We start from the raw sequence: 24983 nt of genomic DNA, 5'->3' as shown, positions 1-24983 counted from the left end.
TGAATACCAAGGAGCAAGCACATTAAAATGACAATCTGATTTTGCTTCTAAATAAAAAAATTTTCATTTGCTAGCTTTTTCACAAGCAAGAATGAAGTCACAAGGGTCCTGACGAACTTGAAGTTCCTCTATCTTCTCCATATTCTAAAGGGTACCACAGCCCATCCAAGAATTGAAGGAAACATGCAAATTTCTCAATCCAGCCCAACTATTTCCACCAGAATGTCTTGCCAACTTTACCTCCAAAACATATCCTAAAATCATTCACTTCTTTTTATCACTTGATCTACAGTTCAAGACACTGTCATCTTTGCTTAAGTGGTCTCAACATTCCACTTGGTACTGTTCCCCAACCCCTTTATCCTGTGCACAACCACCAGAAAATACAATAAAGAGTAACTTTCACTATCTGTGCTCCATTACTCCTGGCTTAAAATTGTCCGTCTGTTTCTTATTTTTTTTTTCCCTAAAGATTTGAGCTGGGGTACAGGCCAGAGATGCCGGGGCGGGGGCGAGGGGTGGGGAGGTGAAAAAATTCACCAGAGACAGAGTGGGGGACAGAACAAACAGGCAGACTAACTGAAATACACTGCTGAGGGGAGCAGCGGGAGAGACAGGAGAGGTCTGCCACACCATGTTGGTCGCTCCCTGGCGGGCTGGGATCGAACTTGTGCTGCAGTGGCTGCGGATTGCTACATAGTGCGGTGCTTACCTCCTTGCACCACCAGGGAGGCCCCATCTGTTTTTTTTTTTTTTTTAAAGATTTATTTATTTATACAAGCACTGGGTACAGTCAGAAGCGCAGGAGGATGAAAGAATTCACCAGAGCCAGAGCGAGCAGAACAGGCAGAAAGACCAAGTACACTGCTGAGGGGAGCAGCGGGCGAGACAGGAGAGGTCTGCTGTGCCATGTGGGACCCCCACTGGCCGCCGGGGATCGAACTGGTGCTGCAGAGGCTACAGGTAGCTTCACAGCCCAGCGCTCAACCGCTGTGCCACTGGGGAGGCACCCATGTGTTTTTTACTGCACTTGGAACTTCACATTTTTTACCGTGGCTCATGAAGTGTTCCATAATCAGATCCTCAGCAACTCCTCAATCATCAAGTCCCAGCTACTTGCCCTTCTACTCCTGTGCCAAGAACACACCAGCTTATAGCTAACCTTAGGGTCCTATACTACATAACTCCTTTGTATGGAACATTTTTGCTCGGACGGGCACACATTTGACTCCTTTCTCCCTCTAAGTCAGCTCCACAGAGATCTTTCCTGACCAGTCAATCAAAAGCAGTCCTTGTCATCCTGCCAATCCCCACCCCACATCACTTCAACTTACCCTTTTTTTGCGTATCTCCCAACTAGAATATACCTGAGAGAGAAGAGAAGCCCTCTCTGTCTTGTTCCCCACTGTTTCCCTTAGGATCTCAATGCCCAGAATGTGGAAGACATGCAAACAGTTATGAAATAAACTCTCTAACTTCTAAGACCAATTACTGGCCCGCCTGGGAGAGATAACCATACTTGATTTATTCAAAGGCCACTCATAAAGAAAGACTATGTGCAAACCCCCGAAAAATGTTCCTCAAACTTCAGTGTGTGCCCAGGGAATTACCCAGGGAACTTATACATAAGGTCTAAGAGCTCTACTGTGACAAGAAGCCCATAAAAGATCTTATAGCCACCATAAGGCAAATCCTATAGATTCAACTACGTTTCTGTATCATAGTATTGCCGTATGTTATATTATTGTAGCAATAATTCTCATCTGCTGTCAGATCTGCCTCAGCCAAGCCATTGGGAATCACTTGCTTCGCAGATCTAGTACATCTTAACTGTTAGCTAAAATTCCATTTCTCTGGGTAGTCTCATCCACAATTCAAGTTTTCACAAACAGGATTTGCTGAGTGCAGGCACCCGGGCATACACACATGGCTTTCCTTAAGTGTTCCTGCTTTCCTCCTCCTCCATTACTCCTGCCTTATGACTTCTGCTAGAATTGGGACACCATTCAAGCCTGGATTATCTTTCCAGCCACAGGGCAAGTCAAGTCAGCTTGAATAACAGACTTTTGCTACAGTAATTTGATTCTGTTTAGAGAAACATTTAATGTAAAAAGTCCAGTTTAGTTGTAAAGAATTCTTACATATTTATATTCTCAAAATGGAGTAACATTTTTGTTGATTATAAAATTTAACACATGCATACTGTAAAAAAGCAAATATTACAAAACTGTGTTAAATATAAATTCCCCAGAAATATACCCCTCAAAGCTACTCACTTTTCATAATTTGCTGCATATCCTTCCAAACTTTATGTGCCAACATATTTTCACATAGGTTAACTTAAAAAGAGTAAGTATGCACAGTTCCAAAACATGCTACAAAGGGAAAACAGCCCCTGTGTGTCCTCTAATCTCAATTCTTGCACTGAACACTTCCTTGACCAGATGTGTGGGAGTTTCTCTAACACCAACCAATGCCAGCTCTGACTCAAAGACCAGATGGGTGTCCTACAAGTTAATTCAATTCTGATATTACTGATGTACATGAAGACAGCCTCAGATCCATAGGTTAAGGGTTTAATCCCTTAAGATTGGCCTCTTCCACCTCCACTTCAGATGCCAACTGCATGTCCACATTGTCACCTGTTTTTGACCCATGGGCTATAAATTGGAGGCCCTTCCAACACTCTTCTTAGGTGCAATTAATTTGCTAGAGTGGTTCACAGACTCAGTAAAACAGTTGACACAATAGATTATCAGTTTATTCTAGAAGGATTACAACAGTCAGATAGATACAAGGATTGCGCTAGGCAAGGTATGTGGGTAGACCACTGATTTCCATGCCCTCTGGGTTTGCTGGCTTCCTACTACCTCCATGTGTTCACCAACCTGGAAGCTCCTCGAAACCCATTCTTTTAGGATTTTATGGAAGCTTCATTATGTCAAAGAGGTTCCAAATACAGACCACCTCACCTTTAGAGACTTTCTAAATGTCACCTCATTATCAACTCAGGTGTGGCTAAAGGAAGCTTGTAACAAATAACAAATGGCCCCATTATCTCTAGGCACTTGTGAATTCCCAAGGGTTTTAGGAATTCTGTGCCAGGAACTAGACAAACACATAATATGTGTTTTATAAATCATATTATCATACCTAACTCATTTAACGTTAATATCATAGGCATCTTTCTAAGTTAATACCTAAGACTGATGTCTTTTAATAACTGCAGTGTATACTACTGCATAAACATGGCCCCCGCCCCAAATCATAATGTAATACCCCTTGGTCAACATTTCCAGTTTTCCAAAATTAAGGATGCTGCTGCAATACATCTTTATATACACATTGCTACAGGCTGATAATAACTTCATTTAAAATAAATGGCCAGAAGAGAATCAGACTCAAAGCTGTGCTGTTCAGTATGGTACTCGTTAGTCACATGTGATGAGTTAAATCAACTAAAATTAAAAATGAGAAACTTCACTTTCTCAGTTATACTAACAACAGTTTTAGGGCTCAACAGGCAAATGACCATTTCTAAAAAGTAGTGGCCCACGGCTAGAAGTCATTGTACTGAACTATGCAGATACAGGACATTCCCATCTTTGCAGAAGTTTCTATTGGTATAAAGGAATGTTCACAGAAAAATTTAATGCCTCTATCCCATTAAAAACCATGTAGCAATTTATTTTATTTATTTTCAAAAAAGATTTATTTATTTATTTATTTATTTATTTATTTATACAAGCACTGGGTACAGTCAGAAGCGCAGGAGGGTGAGAGAATTCACCAGAGCCAGAGCAGGGAACAGAACAGGCAGACCAACAAAACACACTGCTGAGGGGAGCAGCGGGCGGCAGGACAGGTCTGAGCGCCATGTGGGACCCTCTTGCTGGTGGCCAGGGATTGAACAGGTGCTGCAGAGGCTGCGGGGCAGCTTCGCAACCCAGCGCTCAACTGCTGCGCCACCAGGGGAGGCCCCATGTAGCAATTTAAATCTTCAATATTAGTACCCTCTCTCTTCTTGTCAACATCAGATAATTATTCTCATCTAATTAGATGTTTTAACTGGCATTTGAAGAATATTGGTGAGACTTAAAAAGTCTTTCACCTTTTTTTTGTTGTTGTTTGTGTTGTGCTGAACTTTGTCTATTTTAAAAGACTCAAGCTTAAAGACATCTTGTTCCCAAGGACTAATAAAACCAAACTATTACACGCAGTGAAGAGACATTTCTTCACTTGTTTTGCTGTTCCTGATAACGATCTCAGAAAGATATTTATCAAAACAGCCAAGAGAGTAGTGCCACAATTAGCTACAGGCAGTCTGTACTCTCATAGGTTGTTTCCTTGGGGAAGCCGTGGCTTCCATTTCTATAAAACAACAGTGGCTACCACTGTTGCAAGTTATTTCTATGAGCTGTCAGACATTTTCAAATTAAGTATGTTATGAAAATCTACAGACTGATATACAAAATATAAAATCACCAAAAGTGTTTAAACACCTTTTCAGCCCCCAGCAACCATATCTTAACCATAACAGAAAACTCAAATGAAGATGCCCCAGAACACTATCAGAATTCAACTTGGAATTATATAAAATTAGAATCTTAATTAAGGAAGAACAATTTATATACTTAAATTAACTAGAATTCCATAAATGTAAATGTTGGTCTCTTCGAGTTTTAAGTTCTTTAGTAGAATTATACAATTTCGTTCATTCAGATATTGCACATTTCATGTTAAATTAATTATTAGGTATTTTATCATTTGTGCCACTCTCATGAATAAGACCTTCTCTGGACTGTATTTTCTAAACTGTTGTTGCTTTCATTGATTTTTGTACTTTATTCCATAGTCAGCCATCTTATTAAAGGTTGTATTAATTTTAATAGTCATCTAGTAGACTCTTAGATTTTCTAGATGTAACTTAAAACATAAGGTATTACTTTTATCTTTTACTTTTTCTTGTCTTACTGCATTAATTAGAACTTGCAAAATAACATTAACACCAGTGGTAATATCACAGACTAACTCAACTTGCATCTACTTCCAAAATTCTATTCTAGTCCATAAATCTATTCTATATATAGCATATTGCTCTATCTACCTAGAAAAATGGGGTGGGGGGGGTGCTTCGGATCTGTAATATCTTAGAAGGGGCCTCCTTGGTGACGCAGGGGTTAAAGACAGCTTTATCAAGCTACTGGCAGCCACGACAGCACAAGTTCAATTCCTGGCCAGCCAGGAAGCTGACCCACATGGTGCAACAGACCCCTCCTGTCTTGCACACTGCTCCCTCCCCTCAGCAATGTATTTCAGTACATCTGCCTGTTCTGCTCCCTAGTCTCTCTGGTGAATCCTCTCACTCCCTGCACACTGGCTTACATTCTAGTTCTTATATGAATAAACAAATAAATCATTAAAAAAAAAAATCTTGGAAGAAGTGAGTACATATGCCAGAGAAGTCTTTAAAAAGTTATAGATTTTAAAGCCTTTAAAGATACCAGCCACTTGACACATTTTGGCAGCTGATAGTATCAATTCAAAGTAAATTCTATACAAATTAAAAATGGTAAGTCAATTAGAGCCCCTCTCTTCTTTTCATTGCACAAAATCTTCAAGAAAGGTTTGAATTTTTGTTATTATTTTTTAATGACAAATTTCTAACCTTCTGAGCAAAAAGTAATTAAGTCTTTTTTTTTCTTTATTGAGGTAACACTGGCTTAAAACACTGTACATGATAGTACACTGTAATGTGAGGAATGTTTCACATTTCCTCACATATATGTTACCAGACCACTCCTAAGGTGTTTACCTTTCTTATGGTTATTTAGAAATAAGTGCTGTTCAGTTCCTGAGCTGACATCTGACTGTATATTTTATACAAAGCACCCAGGCTAAAAATTGGAACAAATAACTAGGTAACTTTGCTCTTATAGGAAATAACCAACAAATGTAAAATATACATAGTTTAAATCCATAAATTTTTCTTCTTTTTTTAAAGATTTATTTATGTATACAAGAACTGGGGTACAGGCCAGAGGTGTGGGGGTGAGAGGATTCACCAGAGACAGAGTAGGGAACAGAACAGGCAGATTGACTGATATACACTGCTGAGGGGAGCAGTGGGCGAACCAGGAGTGGTCTGCTATGCCATTTGGGTAGCTCCCTGGCTGGGGATCAAACTCATGGTACAAGGCTTCAGACAGATTCATAGGTTGCATCTTGACCCCTTGCATTACAGGGAGGTTCCCGAGTTGAATTTTTGTGTGTGAGAATTTCATAACTTTTTTTTTTGCCTTAGAGTTATCAAAATTCACCTTAGAAAATATCATGATTGAAAGTAAAAACCTTCAATTATTTGTTTGCTTTCCCTTTAAATAATCTTCTCCTTTACTAGGTCAAGATTCTGAGATTTAATTTAATGGTGAAGGCGACTGTTCTAAATTTGGAAGTATTATGTTGCAATGTTAGTCAGATAGACCTGAATTAGAATCTTAGATTCACCAATATTTGGTTGTATTATCTTGGGTAGTTAAATTCTTTTCAAGACAGAAGTCAGCAGAATATCGTTGCTAAAATGAGAAAAACAGAGCTAATCCAAATTGCTATTATGAGAGCTAAAATGAGTAGCATATATGTTAACACCTAGTAGAGTTCTACTCTTGGGGTTCAATAATTATTACTTTTCTCTCTACTCCCCTACAACCATCCCTTATATCCCCTATCCCTTTCTCTCCCACCTTAACCTCAGAGCCCCCACTGTTTATTAATATCCCCTAGTTTTTGTTTTTTAAAGATTTTATTTATTTTTTGTGGAGAACTGGGGTGTAGGCCAGAGGTGTAAAGGATGAGAGGATTCACCAGAGACAGAGTGGGGGAGCAGAGCAGGTAGATTTACTAAAATAGACTGTTAAGGGGAGCAGTGGGTAAGATAGGAGAGATCTGCTGTGCCATATGCGGGTCAGCTCCCTGGCCAGGGAATGAACTCAGACCGCTTCGGTGGGCCATCAAGGTGACAGTGCTGAGACTTAACCCCTAAGCTACGAGGGAGGCCCTGTCCCTTAGTTTTTGTATCCACTATGTAAATATCCAGTATTTGTTTTTCTCATTCTGGTTTGCTTTACTATACCAAACTCCCCCCATTTTGCTATAAGTGGCTGCATTTCATTGTTTATATATTTAAGGTGATTATACTTATATGAAGGTCTGGAACAACAACTACAAAAACTAATGGGCTAGGAATCAGAGCAGTGGTTCCCTGGGTGAATGGGTTGGGAGAGAAGGAATAAGTGATGAAGCACACAAAGGGAGTTTCTGGCATGAGGAAATGCTTTGTATCTTGACAGGAGTGTGAGTGCACAGGTGTACACAGTTGTCAGAACTCACTGAACAGGACACATTAGAATTTAGTTTCACTCTGTACATCATATCTCAATGTTTAAAAGGAAGTTTAAAACTATTATGCTATTTTAAAAAAATGCAATTTATACACAATAAAAATGACTATTTCAAATGTTTGTATAACTTGAAATGTAATTTCTTGGGCAGAATTTACAAAAATGTTTTCCTAAATTGGGAAGAAAGGGAAGCAAAGTATGCAATACTTTTAGTCAAATCACTCAAGTGTCGAATCAATGGCACTGCAGAAAATTCACTATGATATCAGGGCTAAATATATTAAGGTGTCAGAAATGCACTGCTAACATTGTAGGATGTTTAATCAATGTTTCTAAAAAGCCTACAGAGACGATATGAAAGCTGAAAAAAAAACAAAACCCTCATTTCCTGGAAAATCACTTCCCTAATGTTATCAGATAGTACTGGATTTAATTTTCCATGTCATTTCTGCTGAGTTTGGTTCATGAACTTGGTTCATTTCTGCCATTTATGCCCCTCTTCTTGTGGCACATGCCAGCATAACAGCTAATGCATGAATGTTAAAATCAATAGATCTGATAATGAAAGTGATCAAGGAGTGACAAAGAGGAGTTCCTCCTTCCCATGGTGCTACTGCATACGTAACATCTCGGCCATTACCAAGCTATCACAATCTATTTACTGTTTACTCTTCAGTATTAGTGTGTCTGCTTGGTAGCAAGATAGCTGTTTCATTACTAAATTCTACCTTGTACTTTGGCTTTGGAATCAAAGAGATAGGAGTTTGAAGATTAGCTCTGCCATTTATTAGATGTGCGCTCTTGGGCAAGTTACTTTACCATTGTCAATTTTGTTATCTATGGGGAATGTTAACATAAATATCCCATGTTGTGAAGATTAATTTGTAAAGATTGAATGAAAACAAAAATATTTTAAGCTCAGTGGCTGGCACAATACAGGTGCTTAACAAATGATAGCTGCCACTATACAGTTCCAGTCCTCGAAAACACTATGTAAGAGATACAGGTCCTGGCCACTGCCCTCTGTATCCAAACCACCAGGACACTTAAACCATAGCTTTTGATTAACAACCAATTAACATAAAAAGGCAGCATACCCTAATTCTTAAGTCTGACCAAGAAAAAAAAAAAAGTCCATCACACCAATCAAGCATAGATAAGGTCATAGAAAATAAGCTAAAAGGGATATACACACACACACGTGTTATCAAATAATCACACAAGAACCCAAGCTTCACAGATAAATGGAAATTTCCTTACTAAGCAGATACACTCCATGTTTCCCTATCAGACCATGGATTTATCTTAGATCCATCACTACTAAAAGTGCTATGGACACAGATGGGCAAGTAACCCCTCACCACAGATGAAGTGGTTTATGATGCAGTTCACATGGCAGATCATGTAACATAAAGAAAATATTTACCTGTTTCTCTTCATCTGGCATGTTTTTTTCCAGTTCCATTAGGTATTCTTCATCCGGTTCGGAGGGAGTCACATCATCATCGGCTTTGTTCTCAACCTTGTCCACTCCTGGCTCTTCGTCCTCCTCAAACGAGGACCTGCAGGCGTGAAAGCACTCCTCTTCTTCCTGGTCTTCGTGGGGATGGGCTTCAGCAGCCTCCCGCAGCTGGCTCTGAGAATGGTCATCTTTGGGATTAGAAAACACAGGGCGAGCACATGCTGCTTCCTGGGGATCTGTAACTTTCAAACCATTGAAAAGATCTTCTGGAACACTACAGTTCTCCGACTTCTCCCCCATGCTGAATGAGTGAGGGAGGTGAAGCTGAAGCTCTGCGAAAAGAGGAAACATGTTAGGCAATAGAACTCAATGTTTGTTTACTAAGTCAAATTTTATTGATTTGCTATTTGTTTACAAAACTATAATTTTGGAAGTACACTTCATACCTCAATTATGTGCACATGGCTCCCTCACCTTCCACCAAAACTCCAGTGCCACTACATATCATATTATAACCCCCATAACCACCGTATTTCTCACAAGCCAAAGAGTTATTTTTGTTATATTTTTTGTGTTTTGCCAGTCATTTGTTCCACAAACGAGTGCAACCATCAGGTAACTTTCTTTTCCTTTCTGACTTATTTCACTTCACACCATCACTTCAAGTTTCATCCCTACTGTCACAAAAGGCACTGGCTCTTATGTTAAAAAAAAAAAAAGTTCTAGGGTGTCTCCCTGGTGGCGCAGGGGTTAAGTCTCAGTGCTATGAAGCTATTGCAGCATGAGCGCCATCCCCAGCCAGGGAGCTGACCCACATGGCGCAGCAGACCTCTCCTGTCTGCCCGCTGCTCTCCTCAGCAGTGTATTTCAGTAGATCCGCCTGTTCTGCTCCCCACTCTGTCCCTGGTGAATTCTCTTAACACCCCCTCCCCCAACTCTGGCCTCGAATCCAGTTCTTGTATGCATAAATAAATCTTAAAAAGTTCTGCCTATCACACCTAAACAAACCTTTGCATCAAAACCCAAAATACACTCTAACTTCCTTGTAATTCACTATTTAAAAAATCAGGTTAAGCCCATAAATAATGCTAAAAGTCATTTTCAGACTTATAAGCAACAAAAGCGATTTTAATGTGACTCTTCCACCTCCCACCGCTTGCATTTTCGTTTTGTCAAGACAGCGAAAAATAAGTTAGACGCTAGCTAGAACACTGGCAAGGTTCTCATCTTTGTTTAGAATGAATAGTCAGGTCATGATAAGCAACTACCGGCCCGTCTTTCCAGCACAGCCATAGAAACTAAAGAAGTTTCTGGTGGAGCTCGAGCTGCAATCCGTGCCAAGAGTGCTCAACTTGCCCCAGCTGCGTGCGGTAGGGCCCAATGGTTTTAGTGGGTATGGCGCAGGTGACCCTAACCAGGATGCCCGTGGGGGTTCAGAACCAAGCACTACGGAGTGTTCGTCAACCCTGGCGGCCCAACAAAACACTGGGACGCTTTTAATCCTCCAGGTTCTGATTTACAGGTCTGGCGTCGGGCCAGGGTATCTGTATTTTTAAAAAGTCACTTCAGGTGATTCCACTGTGCAGCTAACTGAGAAATACTGTCGTAGCCGCTGAGTCAGGCGTTGGCAGCCCCGGCCTTCTGGTCGCAGCTACGTCAACGACCCCTGTGTGGCGACAAAAGTCCAAATTCGCCCCAATTCCGTCCCAGAAAATTAAAAAATTGCAAGACCTTAATACGGAGACTTCACCTTCAGAGTAGTGTTTTGTTTCTCCCCGCTCGAAGTCGTCTGCGACTCCAGGGTTAAGGAGATGACACCCCACTCCCAAGAATTGTACCCTAGTTGCGTCCCTCACCGAAAAGAGGACAGACCCAGGTAGCTTACTCACAGCTTCACAGCCCCCTCGCGTCCTCACCTTCCCAGGTGCTGGAAGCCTCTGCTTCCGCCCAGCCAAGTGCACTTCCGTCGGCGCAGACCAATGGCGTCGCTGTTGGCAAAGCATCCTGGGAAATGTAGTGAAATCCACAGGAGGGAGGACGTCGCCGTGTGACGCAATTGTACGGAATATGAATGAAGGTTGCCATCTTCGAATACGGCTGCAGTCCGCCTTAGTTTGCGGACTTGGGGAAAAACGGGTAGCGAAAGGCTGAATTCTGGGTGTTGGTTTTTCCTCCTTCACTCTAATCGCTTATGTTAGCAACAGATAGAGGAATCCTGAAGCATAAACCTCTAGCAGAAATAAATTTTCCCTTTCATGGTTCTCAATGTGCATTTCAAAGAGTTCACTTCGCTATCAAAGCAGTTTTCATAATACTGAGTTGTTATTTGCTTTTCCCAGACTCTTCTTCCGACTGCACAGTGTTTTCCAAAGGTTATTTGTCATGTGATAGCGCAATGGCTTGAATGCAGAAGGTGCAATGAAAATCCAGCTGTCTTCTATTTAGCCAAAGCATTGCAAAAACGTAAAACAATGCCACTCTTCTCACTATATTTATTTCGGGAGATATAGTTATTATTTATAAAATGATTGTTTGTGTTTGTATATAATGTGTGTATTGCTAGCTTCAATGACCTAAGAAATAATTTTCATTCAGTTCTGATTTCCAATACAGTGAATATGGGTATAATCCTTCTAAAGGCTTTTTTTGATCCTAATAATATTAAAGAGTGTATAAAGGGGTCTTGGAACTAAAAGCGAACTGCTGCCTTATATATTTGTTCAAGAAATGTTTACTGAATGTTTATTAAACTCCTGGCATTGTGCTGGGTAAACAGAATCAAGACAACCTTTAAGGTAGACAGGTTACCAGCAATAACAGCAGAGGATTAGTTTTCTGTAATTAGTAACACCTATTGCAGAGATATCTGGAAAGGATTTTTTCAGGATGTGTATTTGTAGGGTAAGTGACATAGGATTTTACTCCGGTAGCCTCTGTAGCTAGCCCCTGCAGCCTTGAATGCAGGATGCGCTTGAGAATGTGGGCGCAGGGCACATATGCCTGACTGTGGACACCTGGAGTATGATGAGGGCATACGTAAGTGGGAACACCTGACCCTAGAAGCTGAGGCAATAAAGGCAGCATTTCACAGAGATAGAACAGCTACATCCCTTCCCCCACTTACCCACCTGCAGATTTGCCCCACAACAAATAATAAACTTGAACTAAAATTTCAGCTTTCTTTACGAGCTGCCAATAATTTCAGTAGCTAACTTATTGGCTATGTGCTTAGTTAGGTGCTGCAGCTGTGGAAAATGCTTTAGGTAAATTATTTGACCACTTGAATTCTAATTCTGGCTTTGCCATGTGACTAGATGTGTGACTTTGAGGCAAATTATTTAATGCTTCTAAGCATTAGCATATAAATTTACTTCAAATGTAAAAAACTGGGATAGGTGACAATGGTACCTCTGTTTTAAAGGTTGTTGGCTTTTTTATATAATCTAGAAGACAAAGAGCACAGGGCTTGGCACATAGTACTTAGTAAGTGTTAGGGCCAGCAATAATGTGACAGGCCATGTGCCAACAGCTGGGTACCATAAACCTCATAAGACACCATTCCTACTTACCGAACCCCACGCCTCCCCAGAACTCACAGGGTAGTGGGGGGTGGGAGAGGGAGGATACAGCACTTATTTTGCCCAAAGGGAACCTACGTTCATTGAAAAAATGGAAACTGATATGATGAATGAATAATGAATGAATTCTGGGGAGGGATTGGGGTCAGAATGGGGGGTTGCAATTGTATGGGGAATATAAAAATAAAATTTATTATTTAAAAAAAAAGAAAGAAAAAAAATAAAATAATGAATGAATTCTAATTCTTGGCATCCAACCAGGCCCTGTAGTGGGTCCAGCAATACATAGGAGAGTAGCAAAGGAACTACCTTCTCTCTACGCTTCTTTCTAAGGGAGCAGCCAGGTGGCTTCCTGGTGTACTCTGCATACCCCTCAATCAGTAAGGAATTACCCACTCAGTCTGTAGTCAGTCCTGTGCTGGGAGCAGGGAAGGGACTAGGGAGAAGTGAGTTGGAAGTGATGGAGGATGCAAGAGTAGGTCTCTCACGTAACCGGTGGCTGAAGCCAAAAGACTATTACAGGTGGTGCCCCCTGGAGGGGGTTGCTGATGAGTGATGATAGCTCCAGGAAAAATGCTAGAAAGTATTACATTCTGGGGTGGAGCAACTGATAAGTAATGTGAGGTACTGCAGAAGGGGCGGATGGGGTCTTTGTCAGTGAGAGTTTGGGGATTCAGTGTGAGGGTCAGCGGATTTGGGACCCCACCATGCCGATCTTCCAGAAGGCTGTTGTGGGCTTTCAGCAGCCAACCTCAGAGAGGAAGAGGTTGGAGGCTTTGTAAGTAGCCAAATGACTGAAACTGTTCCCAATTTTGCAGCTGTTGCCGCCTGGCAGAGAAGAAAAAGACACGGAGCCAGCTGTCTTACTGAGATGTAAGTGTGGCCTTTTGTTGGGTCATTTGACCACTGTAGTTGTTGTTTTAGGGTCACCTGTCTGGTGCTGTGCTGGGGCATCCCGGCAGCTTATGGAGCATTTCCTGTTGTGTCTTCTGGTGTCTTCATGAGTCGAAACCTGGCCTATAGTCTGGCTGCCACCTGTCCACAGCGGCAGGAAGATGCCATCTTAGACACGCTGCCTATTGTTTGGGAGAAGAGCTCTGTGTCCTCAGTGGCGGGAAGACGCCATTTTAACTGTTTGTGTGCAGGACTGAAAGACACTAGACCCAGCATTGGTTGAGATAAAGGCCATTATTGGCCTCAGTAACTCTTCATTTTTTCCTGATTTGTTAAATAAATCCCTTTGTTGTTGTATTTAGAATTCAAATATTTACAGAACAAAAAGTAGATTCACATACCCAAGTTTGTTCAAATATATTTGCCCAAGACTGAGTCATTCATTAGTTTTTTAAATTGAAATTTGATTTAATTAAAATGAAATAAAATGAGATTTAAATCCTTGGTTGCATCAGCCACTTATCAAATGTTTAATAGCCCCATGAAGCTAGTGTTGGCTATAGATATGATAGGCTTAGACTTTCTAGAACAGCTAACATTCATAGAAAACTTATCTGTGCCAGGGCATGGCCTCATAATTGTAGGCACAGCTGACCCTTGAATAACATGTTTTGAAGCACACAGGTCTCCTTATACATGGACTTTTCCCATAAATATATATGTCCCTTCATGTCCACATGTCCACAGAGGTTCCAAATTTGTGGATTCATCCAACCTCGGTTGTTGATTGGTTGAATACTTGAATACAAAACCGATAGGTATGGAGGGCCAACTATAACAGATATAAGCATCTGAGGATTTAGGTATGAGTGGGGTGTCCTGGGATCAATCCCCCTCAGATACCCAGGGACAACTGTAGTACTTTTGGCAGAGTCAAAGTTATATATGGATTTTGAGTGTGCAAGGGTGTCGACAGCCCTAACCCCTTCTCCTTCAAGGCTCAGCTGTAATCCTAATAACCCTGGCTTTCTTACCTTTATTCTTGTTCCCTGTAATTGCTTCACCGTGCGGTAACCAGCCTCATTTTTTGAAAACATGAATCCTATATACATCTTCATGAATTTTCATTGACTTCTCACTCTGATTAGAATAAAATCTAAAAATTCCATGCCATGATCCATCAGATCCATGCGATCTGCTCTCTACCTAACTCTCTGACCTCTTCTTCTGTTTTTAAGGATTTATTTATTTATGCATACAATAACTGGGGTAGAGGCCAGATGTGTGGGGTGTGAGAGGATTCACCAGAGACAGAGTGGGGGAACAGAACAGGCAGATTGACTGAAAAACACTGCTGAGGGGAGCAGTGGGTGAGACTGGAGAGGTCTGCTGCACCATGTGGGTAGCTCCCTGGCTGGCCGGGGATCGAAGTTGTGCCACAGAGGATGCAGATAACTTCATAGTGCAGGAATTGGGGAATCAGACTGATCAGGATTTAGCCCCTGACTAGTCCTGTAAATTTGGACAAGGTCCTTAACCTTAATTAACTTCAGATTCCCTATGTCACATGGAGTCATAACAATATTTCCCTTTTAGGGCTATTGGGAATAGGTGAGTGTGAGTTGGCATATGTGTAATACTTAGTACATAGTCTTTAATTTTTTTAAGATTATAATGTTATCAACATTAGCCTTTTCAGTTCCTGAGGGCAGGAGCCACATCACTTGTGTCCTCTGTGTGTGGCACAGTTCTTTGAAAATAGTAGGTACTCAAGAAATACTTGTCAACAAATGAATGAATGATCTTTTATGAGTCCCAAGATAAGAAAATGGTTTGTTTTCTGTTGGAATCTATTTTTATTTATTTATTCCAATTTTTCTTCAGTTTCATACCAAGCATTGTCTGCTTAACTCCATTAATTAAATTTTTGGACAATATATGATTTCTCCCCTCAGGTATGGTCACTATAGTTCTCCCACCATCCAAGCACCCATAGTCCATCACCATATTCCCTTGTGCTTGTCCCCCAACCCCATTTTCACCACTTGTTGGAATTTTTTTAAACTCAAAAGTAGACTTCTCTTTATCTTTTTGAATTTTATAAAGCTTTCCCCCAAGCCTAACTTTAAATCAGATTTCATATATAGTGAAGACTCCAGCATCAGTCTGAAATTCTCATTAACCAGAAAAAAGTGGCAGCTTCTATTGTGCAACCAAATATCCTCTCCAACATACACCTCCCAGGGTATTTCCATAAATCCTGGGGGGAACTGACTGAAATACCATCTTGTTTAGCCACCGTCTGGTGTGGCTAAGCTGACTACTGCACAGGCCCCTGTGTCTGAGGTTTGCATCTGCGAGAGTCTTCAGTAACACTCCAAACACTACTCCAGCCCTCCCTTTAGTCTCGTCTAACAAATAAGATATTTGTAAATCTCTATCTTGTTATTTAAAACATTAATTATGGCCACCCTTCTGGATTTCTTGGATAAATAAAGATTTAATAAGTATTCACAGATATTTTAATGGCACAGATTATGAAGGAAACAAACCAACTTTCCTGACTACCCTATTATTTGTCCAATTATCCCTGTGTTTAGAGATTGCAGAAGCAATGGCTGGCTGGTCTGTGAAGTCTTTTAAAGCATGGTTTATTAACTCAAACTTTCAAAGAGTGTCAGATATTGGAGCTGTAAGACCCACTGGAGAATTCTCATTTTCTCTTCCAGAGCTCTTAAGGAGTTGCAACCAAGTGCACTTATGGTGCATTTTTCCCCTTTATTGAAGTTTATCCTCATTCAGTCCAATCTGGCTCTAGAAAAGGGAGCTAGAGAAACATCGTCGTCTCTGGGAAATAGGTCTAGAGTGAGCCATTGACCCCTCCTCTGACTTCTGAAACTGTGTCTGTGTCACTGACAGGTGTCAGCTCTGCAAGTGTGTGTGCATCTGGATTACTTTGGTTCTCTTAGCAGCTCTGAGCTAGACAAGGCAAGTGTGATTCCCATTTTATAGAAGAGAAGGCAGAGGACATGCAGAGCTGGAGGGAATTGCTCAGGGATTATTGCAACAACTTGTGGCAGAGTATCATTTATAGTGAAGAGATTCCATGGCTCAGGAATTCTTTGTTTCTCCTATTCCATGGGCTCAGGCATTTTGCTAGACCTTTTCTCAGAAATCTGTTTTTAATTGCCAAAATGAAAGATGTAGAATTATAAAGAAAATAGGTTATAATGTATATCATCAGTGAAATATTAAAAAAACATATTTTTGTGATAGATATATCTGTGAAATTAAATATATAAGTGCATATCTAAATCATTTATTTATTTGCATAGAAGAACTGGGATATAGGACAGAGGTGTGGGGGTGGGGAGTGGAGGATTCTCCAGAGGATTCTCCAGAGTGGGGAGCATAACAGGCAGATCTACTGAAATACACTGCTGAGGGGAGCAGCAGGTGAGACAGGAGAGGTCTGCTGCACCTAAATTATTAACACATTAAATATGGAAGGTGTAATAACTACCACTATTTTGAAGTAGTGATGAATGAGCATAATCAATGTTTTACCATCTCTGGAATCACTATACTGTGCTTTAAAATATCTTGCAGAAGACAGTGGCCATGTGGCAGAACAGAAGCACAAAGATAGAAGTTTATGGAAATCTCAAGAGGGAGCTGAGGCAGTTGTTATGTGCCTTTGCCTGGTCCATTTCTTCCTCCTGGTGCTATGGCCAATTTAGAAGGATGGGGCAGGCAGACCCTAGGAGGGACACTGTCTAACCTCACAGAATGGACCTCTTACCTGCTAACACCTCACATGAAAGAAACAAACATCTGACATATTCAGGTCACTGTTACTTGTTACATGCAACCCCTGATGGACACAAAACTCCCTCCCTGATGGACACACACCTTTCCTGGCTGGACATACACCTTTCCTGGCTGGGTACCTGAGCTCCCCTAAACCTCCCATATTCAAGGACACCACCCAAACTTTTAGGGACAGGATTATTGGACACCGAGGACTCATAAAAGGCAGCTGTCTCTGTCACAACCATGCAATGTGCTGTCCACCACACTGGTCCACAGTGCAACCCCCTCCCACCAACCTCCTTCCATACAGTCTCATGACCCGCCTCAGCCCCCAGGGTACAGGCCTCCAACTCAGCCTTGATTAAATGCTCATCATGGCTCACAGAAGGGAAGTGTTTATGAAAATGCTGACAAGGACAGAACACCTAATAACTAGTGGTGAACCACCCACCACAGACATGGAGGCAACTAGGAGGTTTATATTAATTCAAGGGGCTTAGGCAACTTCTCATTTATTCCTCAGGTTTCTTGCATAAGCCCTGGGAGATGTTATTTTTGTCAATCATGCTGACTTCATAGGAAAATGTGGGATGAGAAGCGGGTAGAGTGGTTTGGGGGCTGGGTAGGACCTTGAGACTCCCCTGCTCAGGTGACCACTCTGATGCGCCTTCTGCCATCAGAAGTGAGTCTGTGGGGGTGTAGGCGTGTCAGCCATGTGCAAAGGGCACACCAGAAGGCTCACCCTGCTCCTGGCAATGATGGATGGGAGCTGCTGGGATGCTAGTGCCTGCCCAGCTGGGCGTCCTGCGCCGTGTGCTGGAGAGTGAGCCACGCGGCTCTACACAGTCAGGCTGGTTGGGACTCTGGAGTTGTACATTATATCCTTTTATCATCATCCTTTTAAAGAACACAATTTAAAAATTTGATGTAGAGGAAATAAAGGGAATCTAGATTGGAAAAGAAGAAATGAAACCATCATTATTTGCAGATGATATGAGAAAATATATAGAAAACCCTACAGATTTTATCCAGGCGCTATTAGAAGCAGTAGTGAATATAGCCAAGTGGCAGGTTACAAAACCAACTACAAAAATCTGTGGCATTTTAGTCTACAAATAACAGAGAAGAAAGAGAAATTGAGAAATAATTCCATTCACAATTGTATCAAAAAGAATCAAATACCAAGGAAATAAACCTAACCAAGGAAGTGAAAGCTTATACAATTGAAAAATTGAAATTTGAGATAGCAGAATGGGACTAACTGGGAGTCCTACCACTATTCCTCCAAAGCAAACACAGTTTGCTGTGTACCCTTCCAGCAGATTTTCATATATAGGCTCTCACTCTTATATAGGCTCAGTTGTGTCCCTCTCAAAATCCTGTGTGGAAACCCTGACTCCCAGTGTGACTGTATTTTGACAGAGAATTCACAAGGAGACAATAAAAGTAAGATGAGGTCATAGGGTGAGGCCCAAATCCAGTGGGACTGGTGTCCTTATAGAAGGGACAAATAATGGAGAAGAAAAAGAAATTAAGAAAATAATTCCAGGGCCTCCCTAGTGGTGCAGCGGTTGAGCACTGGGTTGCAAAGCTGCCCGCGGCCTCTGCAGCGCAGGTTCGATCCCCAGTTGCTTCCCGGCCACCGGAGGAGGGTCCTGCATGGTGCGCAGACCTCTCCTGCCACCCGCCCGCTGCTCCCCTCAGCAGTGTACTTCGGTCCTTCTGCCTGCTCTGCTTTCCGCTCTGGCTCTGGTGAATTCTCTCACCCTCCCGCGCTTCTGACTGTACCCAGTGCTTGTATAAATAAATAAATAAATCTTAAAAAAAAAAAGAAAATAATTCCATTCACAATTCTATCCAAAAGAAACATGGGGGCACCGTGAATAGTCAGCCCTCAAGGAGGAAACCAACCAAGGCAACCAACACGTTGACCCTGGACTTCTAGCCTTCAGAACTATGAGAATATTAATTCCTGTTGTTTAAGCAACCCAGCCTGTGGTATTTTGGAAACAGCAGGAGGTGAATGATGTACTGACTTAACTATTTAAGCACAGGAATCGTACAATTTACCAAAGTTTCACATTGTACTTAACCTCTATATTTCCCCCTTCTTCCTCTTACCAATAAGCTTTTGCTATTCCTTGGCTCAAGGAGTATCCCTGCCCCAAGAGGTTTATTCACTTCTTATTTTTTTTTAAAGATTTATTTATTTATGCATACAAGAGCTGGGGTACAGGCCGGAGGTGAGGGTGGGGGTGGTGAGAGGATTCACCAGAGACAGAGTAGGGAGCAGAACAGGCAGATCTACTGAAATACACCTTGAGGGCAGCAGCAGGTGAGACCGGAAAGGTCTGCTGCACCATGTGGGTTATTTTCCTGGCCAGGGATCCAAGTCGTGCTGCAGAGGCTGCCAATAGCTTCATAGTGCTGCGACTTAAGCCCTTGTGCCACCAGGGAGGCCCCAGAGGTTTATTCACTTCTATTCTCATGAATACTATATGAAATTGCTTGCCTACATTCTCCCCCAAGATCTATCAAATGTTGGCTTTTAGATTTTGTTTAGTGAGGAAGAGGAAGAGTTGATTTTCTACAAGTAAAAATGCACAGAAACAGATAAATCACCCAGCAGTGCCCACATCCACTGGCAAAGCAGAATGAACGTTCTTCAAGAAAATTCAGGAGAGCTTCTTATTCCATGTACTTGTTCTATCTTTAGTTTTCTTTTGTGATTTTTCAGAACCAGACAACTTTTATGGAAACTGGGTAAATGGCGGAAAATCAAGATAATTGAACAATTGTCTGTGCACCACGAGCAAGCCCACATTAGGCATTATTTGGTTTCAGAATTTCAGCTATGGTGGGGGGTACCCATAACTGGCTTGGCTAGCCTAACTTGAATTATTTCCAGTATATTCTAATGCCAGCACCTCCTGCCTCCATAGTAAAAATGAATTAATCACTCACCACCAGAACTTAGTAAGAAAAGAAATTCATTATTGTCTGATGTGAGCCAAAGGGAAAACGAGAAATGGCATCAACTGTTTACTTTCCACACACCTTTCCCCTGATTTCAAGGCAGAGGACCCCACACACAGATTGGGGTCTGTTTTCTAGGTGGAGGCTTCTTACTCAGAGTAAATGACTCCCCCAGGTTAGTTCAGACTGTGTCTCCCCTCTCCTGTGTCCAGGAGCTGACTGCACAGACACACACGAATGGTACCAGGGTGTGGTTCCTCTACCCCTCAGCTCCCAGTTTCCTTCCTCAGACCAGAGCCAGCTCCCAACGGCCCATTGCATCCAAGTTTGTAAACAGCACTATCCTCAGAGTGGAGTTCAATTTAGGAGGGTTCCATGCTGGCTGGGTTCTGCTAGGGAGTTGTACAAAACTTTGATTTGAGACACATTTTGACCACCTAGATTTTTGACTTTGTTTTTAAGGGGAGAAGATACATGTATGAGAGGCTGTCGCCTAGCACGCACAGAATTAGAATAAGAGATAAAACCCCGGGCCTCTCTGGTGGCACAAGGTGTTAAGAGGCAACCCATGAAGCTATCCACAGCCACTGCCTCATGAGTCGATCCCTGGCCAGGGAGCTCACCCACATGGCTTAGCAGACCTCTCCTGACTTGCCCGCTGCTCCCCTTAGCAGTGTATTTTAGTCAGTCTGCCTGTTCTGCTCCCCACTCTGTCTCTGGCGAATGCTCTCACCCCCCACACCTCTGGCCTGTACCCCAGTTCTTGTATAAATAAATAAATAAATAAATAAATCTTAAAAAAAAAAAGAAATAAAATCCTGCGGTGCTAATCAATGTTTTGTTGCCTCTGACTAAACAGGTACATTGCACAGTTAGGTGTGTGTTAGGAAAAAGTGGATTTTCAAAAATTTCCCCATGTAGAATGGCCATCCAGACAGGGCAGGAGTGAACTCAGTGAACTTTCTAGCAAAGGAATCCTGGTTTGTTTAGCACAGCATATGTGTAGTCCCCCACCCCCTCAAGCTACATGGCCACTTTGTTACTTAATCTTGTTGTCAATGCTAAAATCCTGGGGTGCTCAAAGCATCTATTTAGAGAGCATCCAGAAACCCTGGAAATGTTTTCTATGCTCTTAGCTAGGAAGATACTTCCAGGGATGAAAGCACTGAATTAGTTTTGTTTTCTCTAACTTGTGGAGGATAAGGTGGGATTTGGGAGGTGCTGAGATGCTCTTTGTCTTGTCTGTCCATGCCTTCCCTTGTGGAAAGTTTCTGTGATGGAATCATATAGAAATGACCAGAAATGATTTCTTTCTTTCTTTTTTTTTTTTTTTTAAAGATTTATATATTTATGCATAGAAGAGCTGGGGTATAGGACAGAGGTGCAGGGGGTGAGAGGATTCACCAGAGACAGAGTGGGCAGCAGAACAGGCAGACTGACCAAAAATACACTGCTGAGGGGAGCAAGGGCCAAGACAGGAGAGGTTTGCTGCACCATGTGATCCCTGACCGGCCAGGGATCAAACTCATGCTGCAGAGGTTGTGGTTTGCTTCATAGTGCAGTGCTTAACCCCTTGTGCCACCAGGGAGGCCCCAGAGATCATTTATTTCTAATGTCCTCTTGATGTAAGAAAAAAAAAAAGCTTAGATATCTGCCTGCACTCTTGACAGGTTGTCTTCGGAGGCCTCTGGAAACCTAGCTATCCTGCCCTACTTTTCCCATGGACACAGTGGCCAGCCAGCTAGATCTGCAGCCTCTCCCTCAGGGAATGTCTTCCTTTCCCTTGTTTTCTGCCTTTCCAGATCCTTCCAGGTTGTGATTCCACCTTTTCAGTGTCTTGTCAGCTGTTCTCATCTCACCTTGCTGAAGACCTCCACGCTCTTGAGGTATATCTACTGCACCTCCGTAGCTTGTTCAATGTCGCCTGTTTTTCTCCCCAAGATATCACTGGTGGCAGAGGAGGGTGGCTGTGTAACCCCAAACATCTGGGGAGCACAATACAAATGGCTATAAGTATCTTAAAATCCTAGTTTTATATGAAAAGTGTTTTCAACTTTGTCTCATCCAGGAAAGCCGGTACTCCAGGAGATGCCCCATTTTATCCATGGCTTTGTGCAGCCTCCGTACATCTCTACCGCATTTCTACCTGGGCTAGGTAGAAATCGGCAATCTGAATCTGATCATCCTCACTAGTCCCAAAGCTTCCCAGGAAAAGGACTCTAGCAGAGGGGAGAGGTGAGTAAATCCACTTCCTTCTTGTTTGTTGTGTTTTCTGTCTCTTTGACTTGTCTCCTACTGGGGAGAGGAAGAGAACCTCAGATGAGTATGGGGGTCACTTGCCTCTTTTAGGATCTGAGGCCTACTAGGATGTGTATTCATTTCCTACTTTGTGTAGTGCTATGTAGTATAAACACATCATCACGATCTTAGTGGAAACAACACAAATCTATTCTCCTACATTTCTGGAGGTGGGGCCTCTGAAATCACTTCCCTTGGGCTGAAGTCAAGATGTTAGCAGTTTCTTCTGGAAGCTCTGGGCAGGATCTGTCTCCCACTTCCCAGCTTCAGAGGCTACCCACACCCTTGGCTCATGCCCCACCCCACCCTGCATCCTCAATTCCACCAGCACATCATCTTCAGCTATCTTTCTGTGTTTCTTGCTTCTGCTGTCACATCACCCTCCAGCTGTCTCTGATGCCTCCTGTGCCCTCTTATTATATAGTGACCCATGTGATTACAGTGCCTGGGGTCATCTCATCTCAAGGTCTTTCACTCAGTGATATCCACCAAGTCCCTTTTCCCATGTAACAAGACATTCACTGGTTCTGGGGATCGGGATATGGGCATAACGGGAGATCACTATTCAGACTAGTACAGACCAGTGATATCCATGTAAGGGCACGGGAAGGGTTTGAACATAGTCTGGCACAGCCCACAGATCACAAAATATTATAAGACTCATTTCTCTTTCAGAAAAACATACACAGGCCCTACATTCTGCAATAATGTTTTAGGGAGCGAAGAAGTGGGTAAGGCAGCTTCCTCCAAACTGCTCAGCATCTTTGTTCCTCTGCACGGGCTTTGCTTCTGCACCATGGACAGCAGGTGGCGCTCGGGTCCTGCATCAATGCACGCTCGCACCTGCTCAGGGGAAGGGGATGTGGAGAGGCCTCGGCCACTGCAGTGTCTAGAGAGCTGTTTCCCAGTCTCTGCACGTAGGGAGGAAGGATCCTGGTACCCTGGGAGGCCTCTCGCTGGCAGCCACTGGACACGCAGTGGTGCTGGCCCAGTACCTGTGAGCCCAGCACACCTGGGAGTGCACTGAGCCTTGGCCTCAATCCTGTGATCAGGGCTCCTGGCAGAAAACTCAGAAACCCAACCTCAAATATTTATGAGCCTGCCAAGGGGAAATTGAATCGTTTGGTGTGATTTAAGAGGCATGAAAACAACTGCTGTTTAATTTCTGGAAACAGGTTCCTCAAGCTTAAAACACTGCCCTTTCGTTCCCAGGCCTGGCATCTTCCTAGCTGGAGGCAGGGGTGCAAGGTCTAAGGGTCAGATGAGAGACTATTGTCTGGATATCCACTGGGCTCAGGTGGAAGGAGGGCAGGCTGAAGTGTAGCTGGATGCATCACTCTTGGGAACAGGCAGGGATGGGAATGGGGAATGAGGTCTTTTTTCAACTGTGCAGTGAAGTAGATCCTAGAAGCAGTAGGCCCTGAAGGCGAGCTGGTCCTTTTCCTGCCTGGATGCACCCCACAGCCATAGCAGTGCTTCTCAAAGTCTGTGGACGCCAGGAACATTTGCTAAAAATCCAGATTGCTCTTCTTTCTTCAGCTTCCCGCAAGGTTCTCTGTTCTGAAGAATCTAAACACTGAGAGGAGGGCCTCTTCAACAGGTGACGCACACCCATCTGCAGCCAGATGCCATGACTTGAGTCTCAGCTCTCTGGCATCGACAGGGCCTTCATCTTGCCTGAGAGTGAGGTGACTGGTACAGAGGATAAGAGCAATGTCCTCATTAAAGCAGCAAGGTAAATGCTGAACCTTTCTGACCTGGCTTGTTTGCAAAGGTCCTGGCCAGGTCAGCACTAGGAGTCTCACCTACATTGTAGGGGTTGGTTGACCTGCCCCATCAGGTAGTCCTGCCCCTGCTTATGCGGCTGCTTGGGCTGAGATGAAAGTAGAAACAATGAAAGAAGAATCTGAGGAGACTGACAATAACATGGCCTTGGTTTTCTTTTTAATTTTTAAAAAAGGTTTATTTATGTATGCATACAAGAACTGGGGTACAGGCCAGAGGTGTGGGGGAAGGGGTGAAAGGATTCACTAGAGACAGAGTGGGGAGCAGAACAGGCAGCTCTACTGAAATACACTGCTGAGGGGAGCAGCAGGTGAGACAGGAGAGGTCTGCTGTGCCATGTGGGTAGCTCCCTGGCTGGGGATTGAACTCATGCTGCAGTGGCTGTGGATAGCTTCATAAGTGTTGACACTTAACCCCTTGTGCCACCAGGGAGGCCCGGCTTTGGTTTTCCCGACAAATCTTTTTTGCAACAAGTTCAATGAAAAGCTGAACACTAAAAAAATGAAGATTGCTGGGCCTTGCCTCCCCCACTATATCAGTGAGAGACTGGGAGAGGTGGTAGATGAGAGTCCTTATTTTTAGTAAACCCCTGAGTGATTCCTCTATTCTTAGAGTTTGAGAACTGACATAACTCTTGGTACTCAAAATTGGCAGCTCAAATACAGATTAGCTTCTGAGAACCCATTTCCTTCCAAATTTGAATGACCTTAGTTCCACCAGCCAGAGGTGCCAGTTGGGGCATATGAATAGGAATAATCAGTTTCAGTTCAATGGTCT

At 42.7% G+C, this 24983-nt stretch overlaps 1 protein-coding gene across 2 annotated transcripts in view; it reads right to left on the bottom strand.

The window, feature by feature from the left end:
• Positions 1-10832, bottom strand: part of TTC1 (tetratricopeptide repeat domain 1) — a 47293-nt gene extending 36461 nt beyond the window's left edge. The window contains exons 1-2 of one of the 2 annotated variants that reach the window (XM_037498367.2): positions 10779-10832; positions 8827-9194 (exon numbers count right to left, since the gene is read on the bottom strand). In XM_037498367.2, coding sequence (XP_037354264.1) covers positions 8827-9162 — 336 coding nt within the window. In that variant the 5' untranslated portion in view covers positions 9163-9194; positions 10779-10832. Of the gene's footprint in view, positions 1-8826; positions 9195-10751 lie in introns of both variants that reach the window. The other variant, XM_037498366.2, reaches the window with a different exon arrangement.
• Between the last annotated feature and the right edge of the window lie 14151 nt (positions 10833-24983).

Source organism: Talpa occidentalis, unplaced genomic scaffold (genome assembly GCF_014898055.3).
Source record: "Talpa occidentalis isolate TD23 unplaced genomic scaffold, MPIMG_talOcc4v2.1 talOcc4.9, whole genome shotgun sequence".
NCBI lineage: Eukaryota > Metazoa > Chordata > Mammalia > Eulipotyphla > Talpidae > Talpa > Talpa occidentalis.
This window is presented reverse-complemented; position numbering and strand designations above follow the sequence as displayed.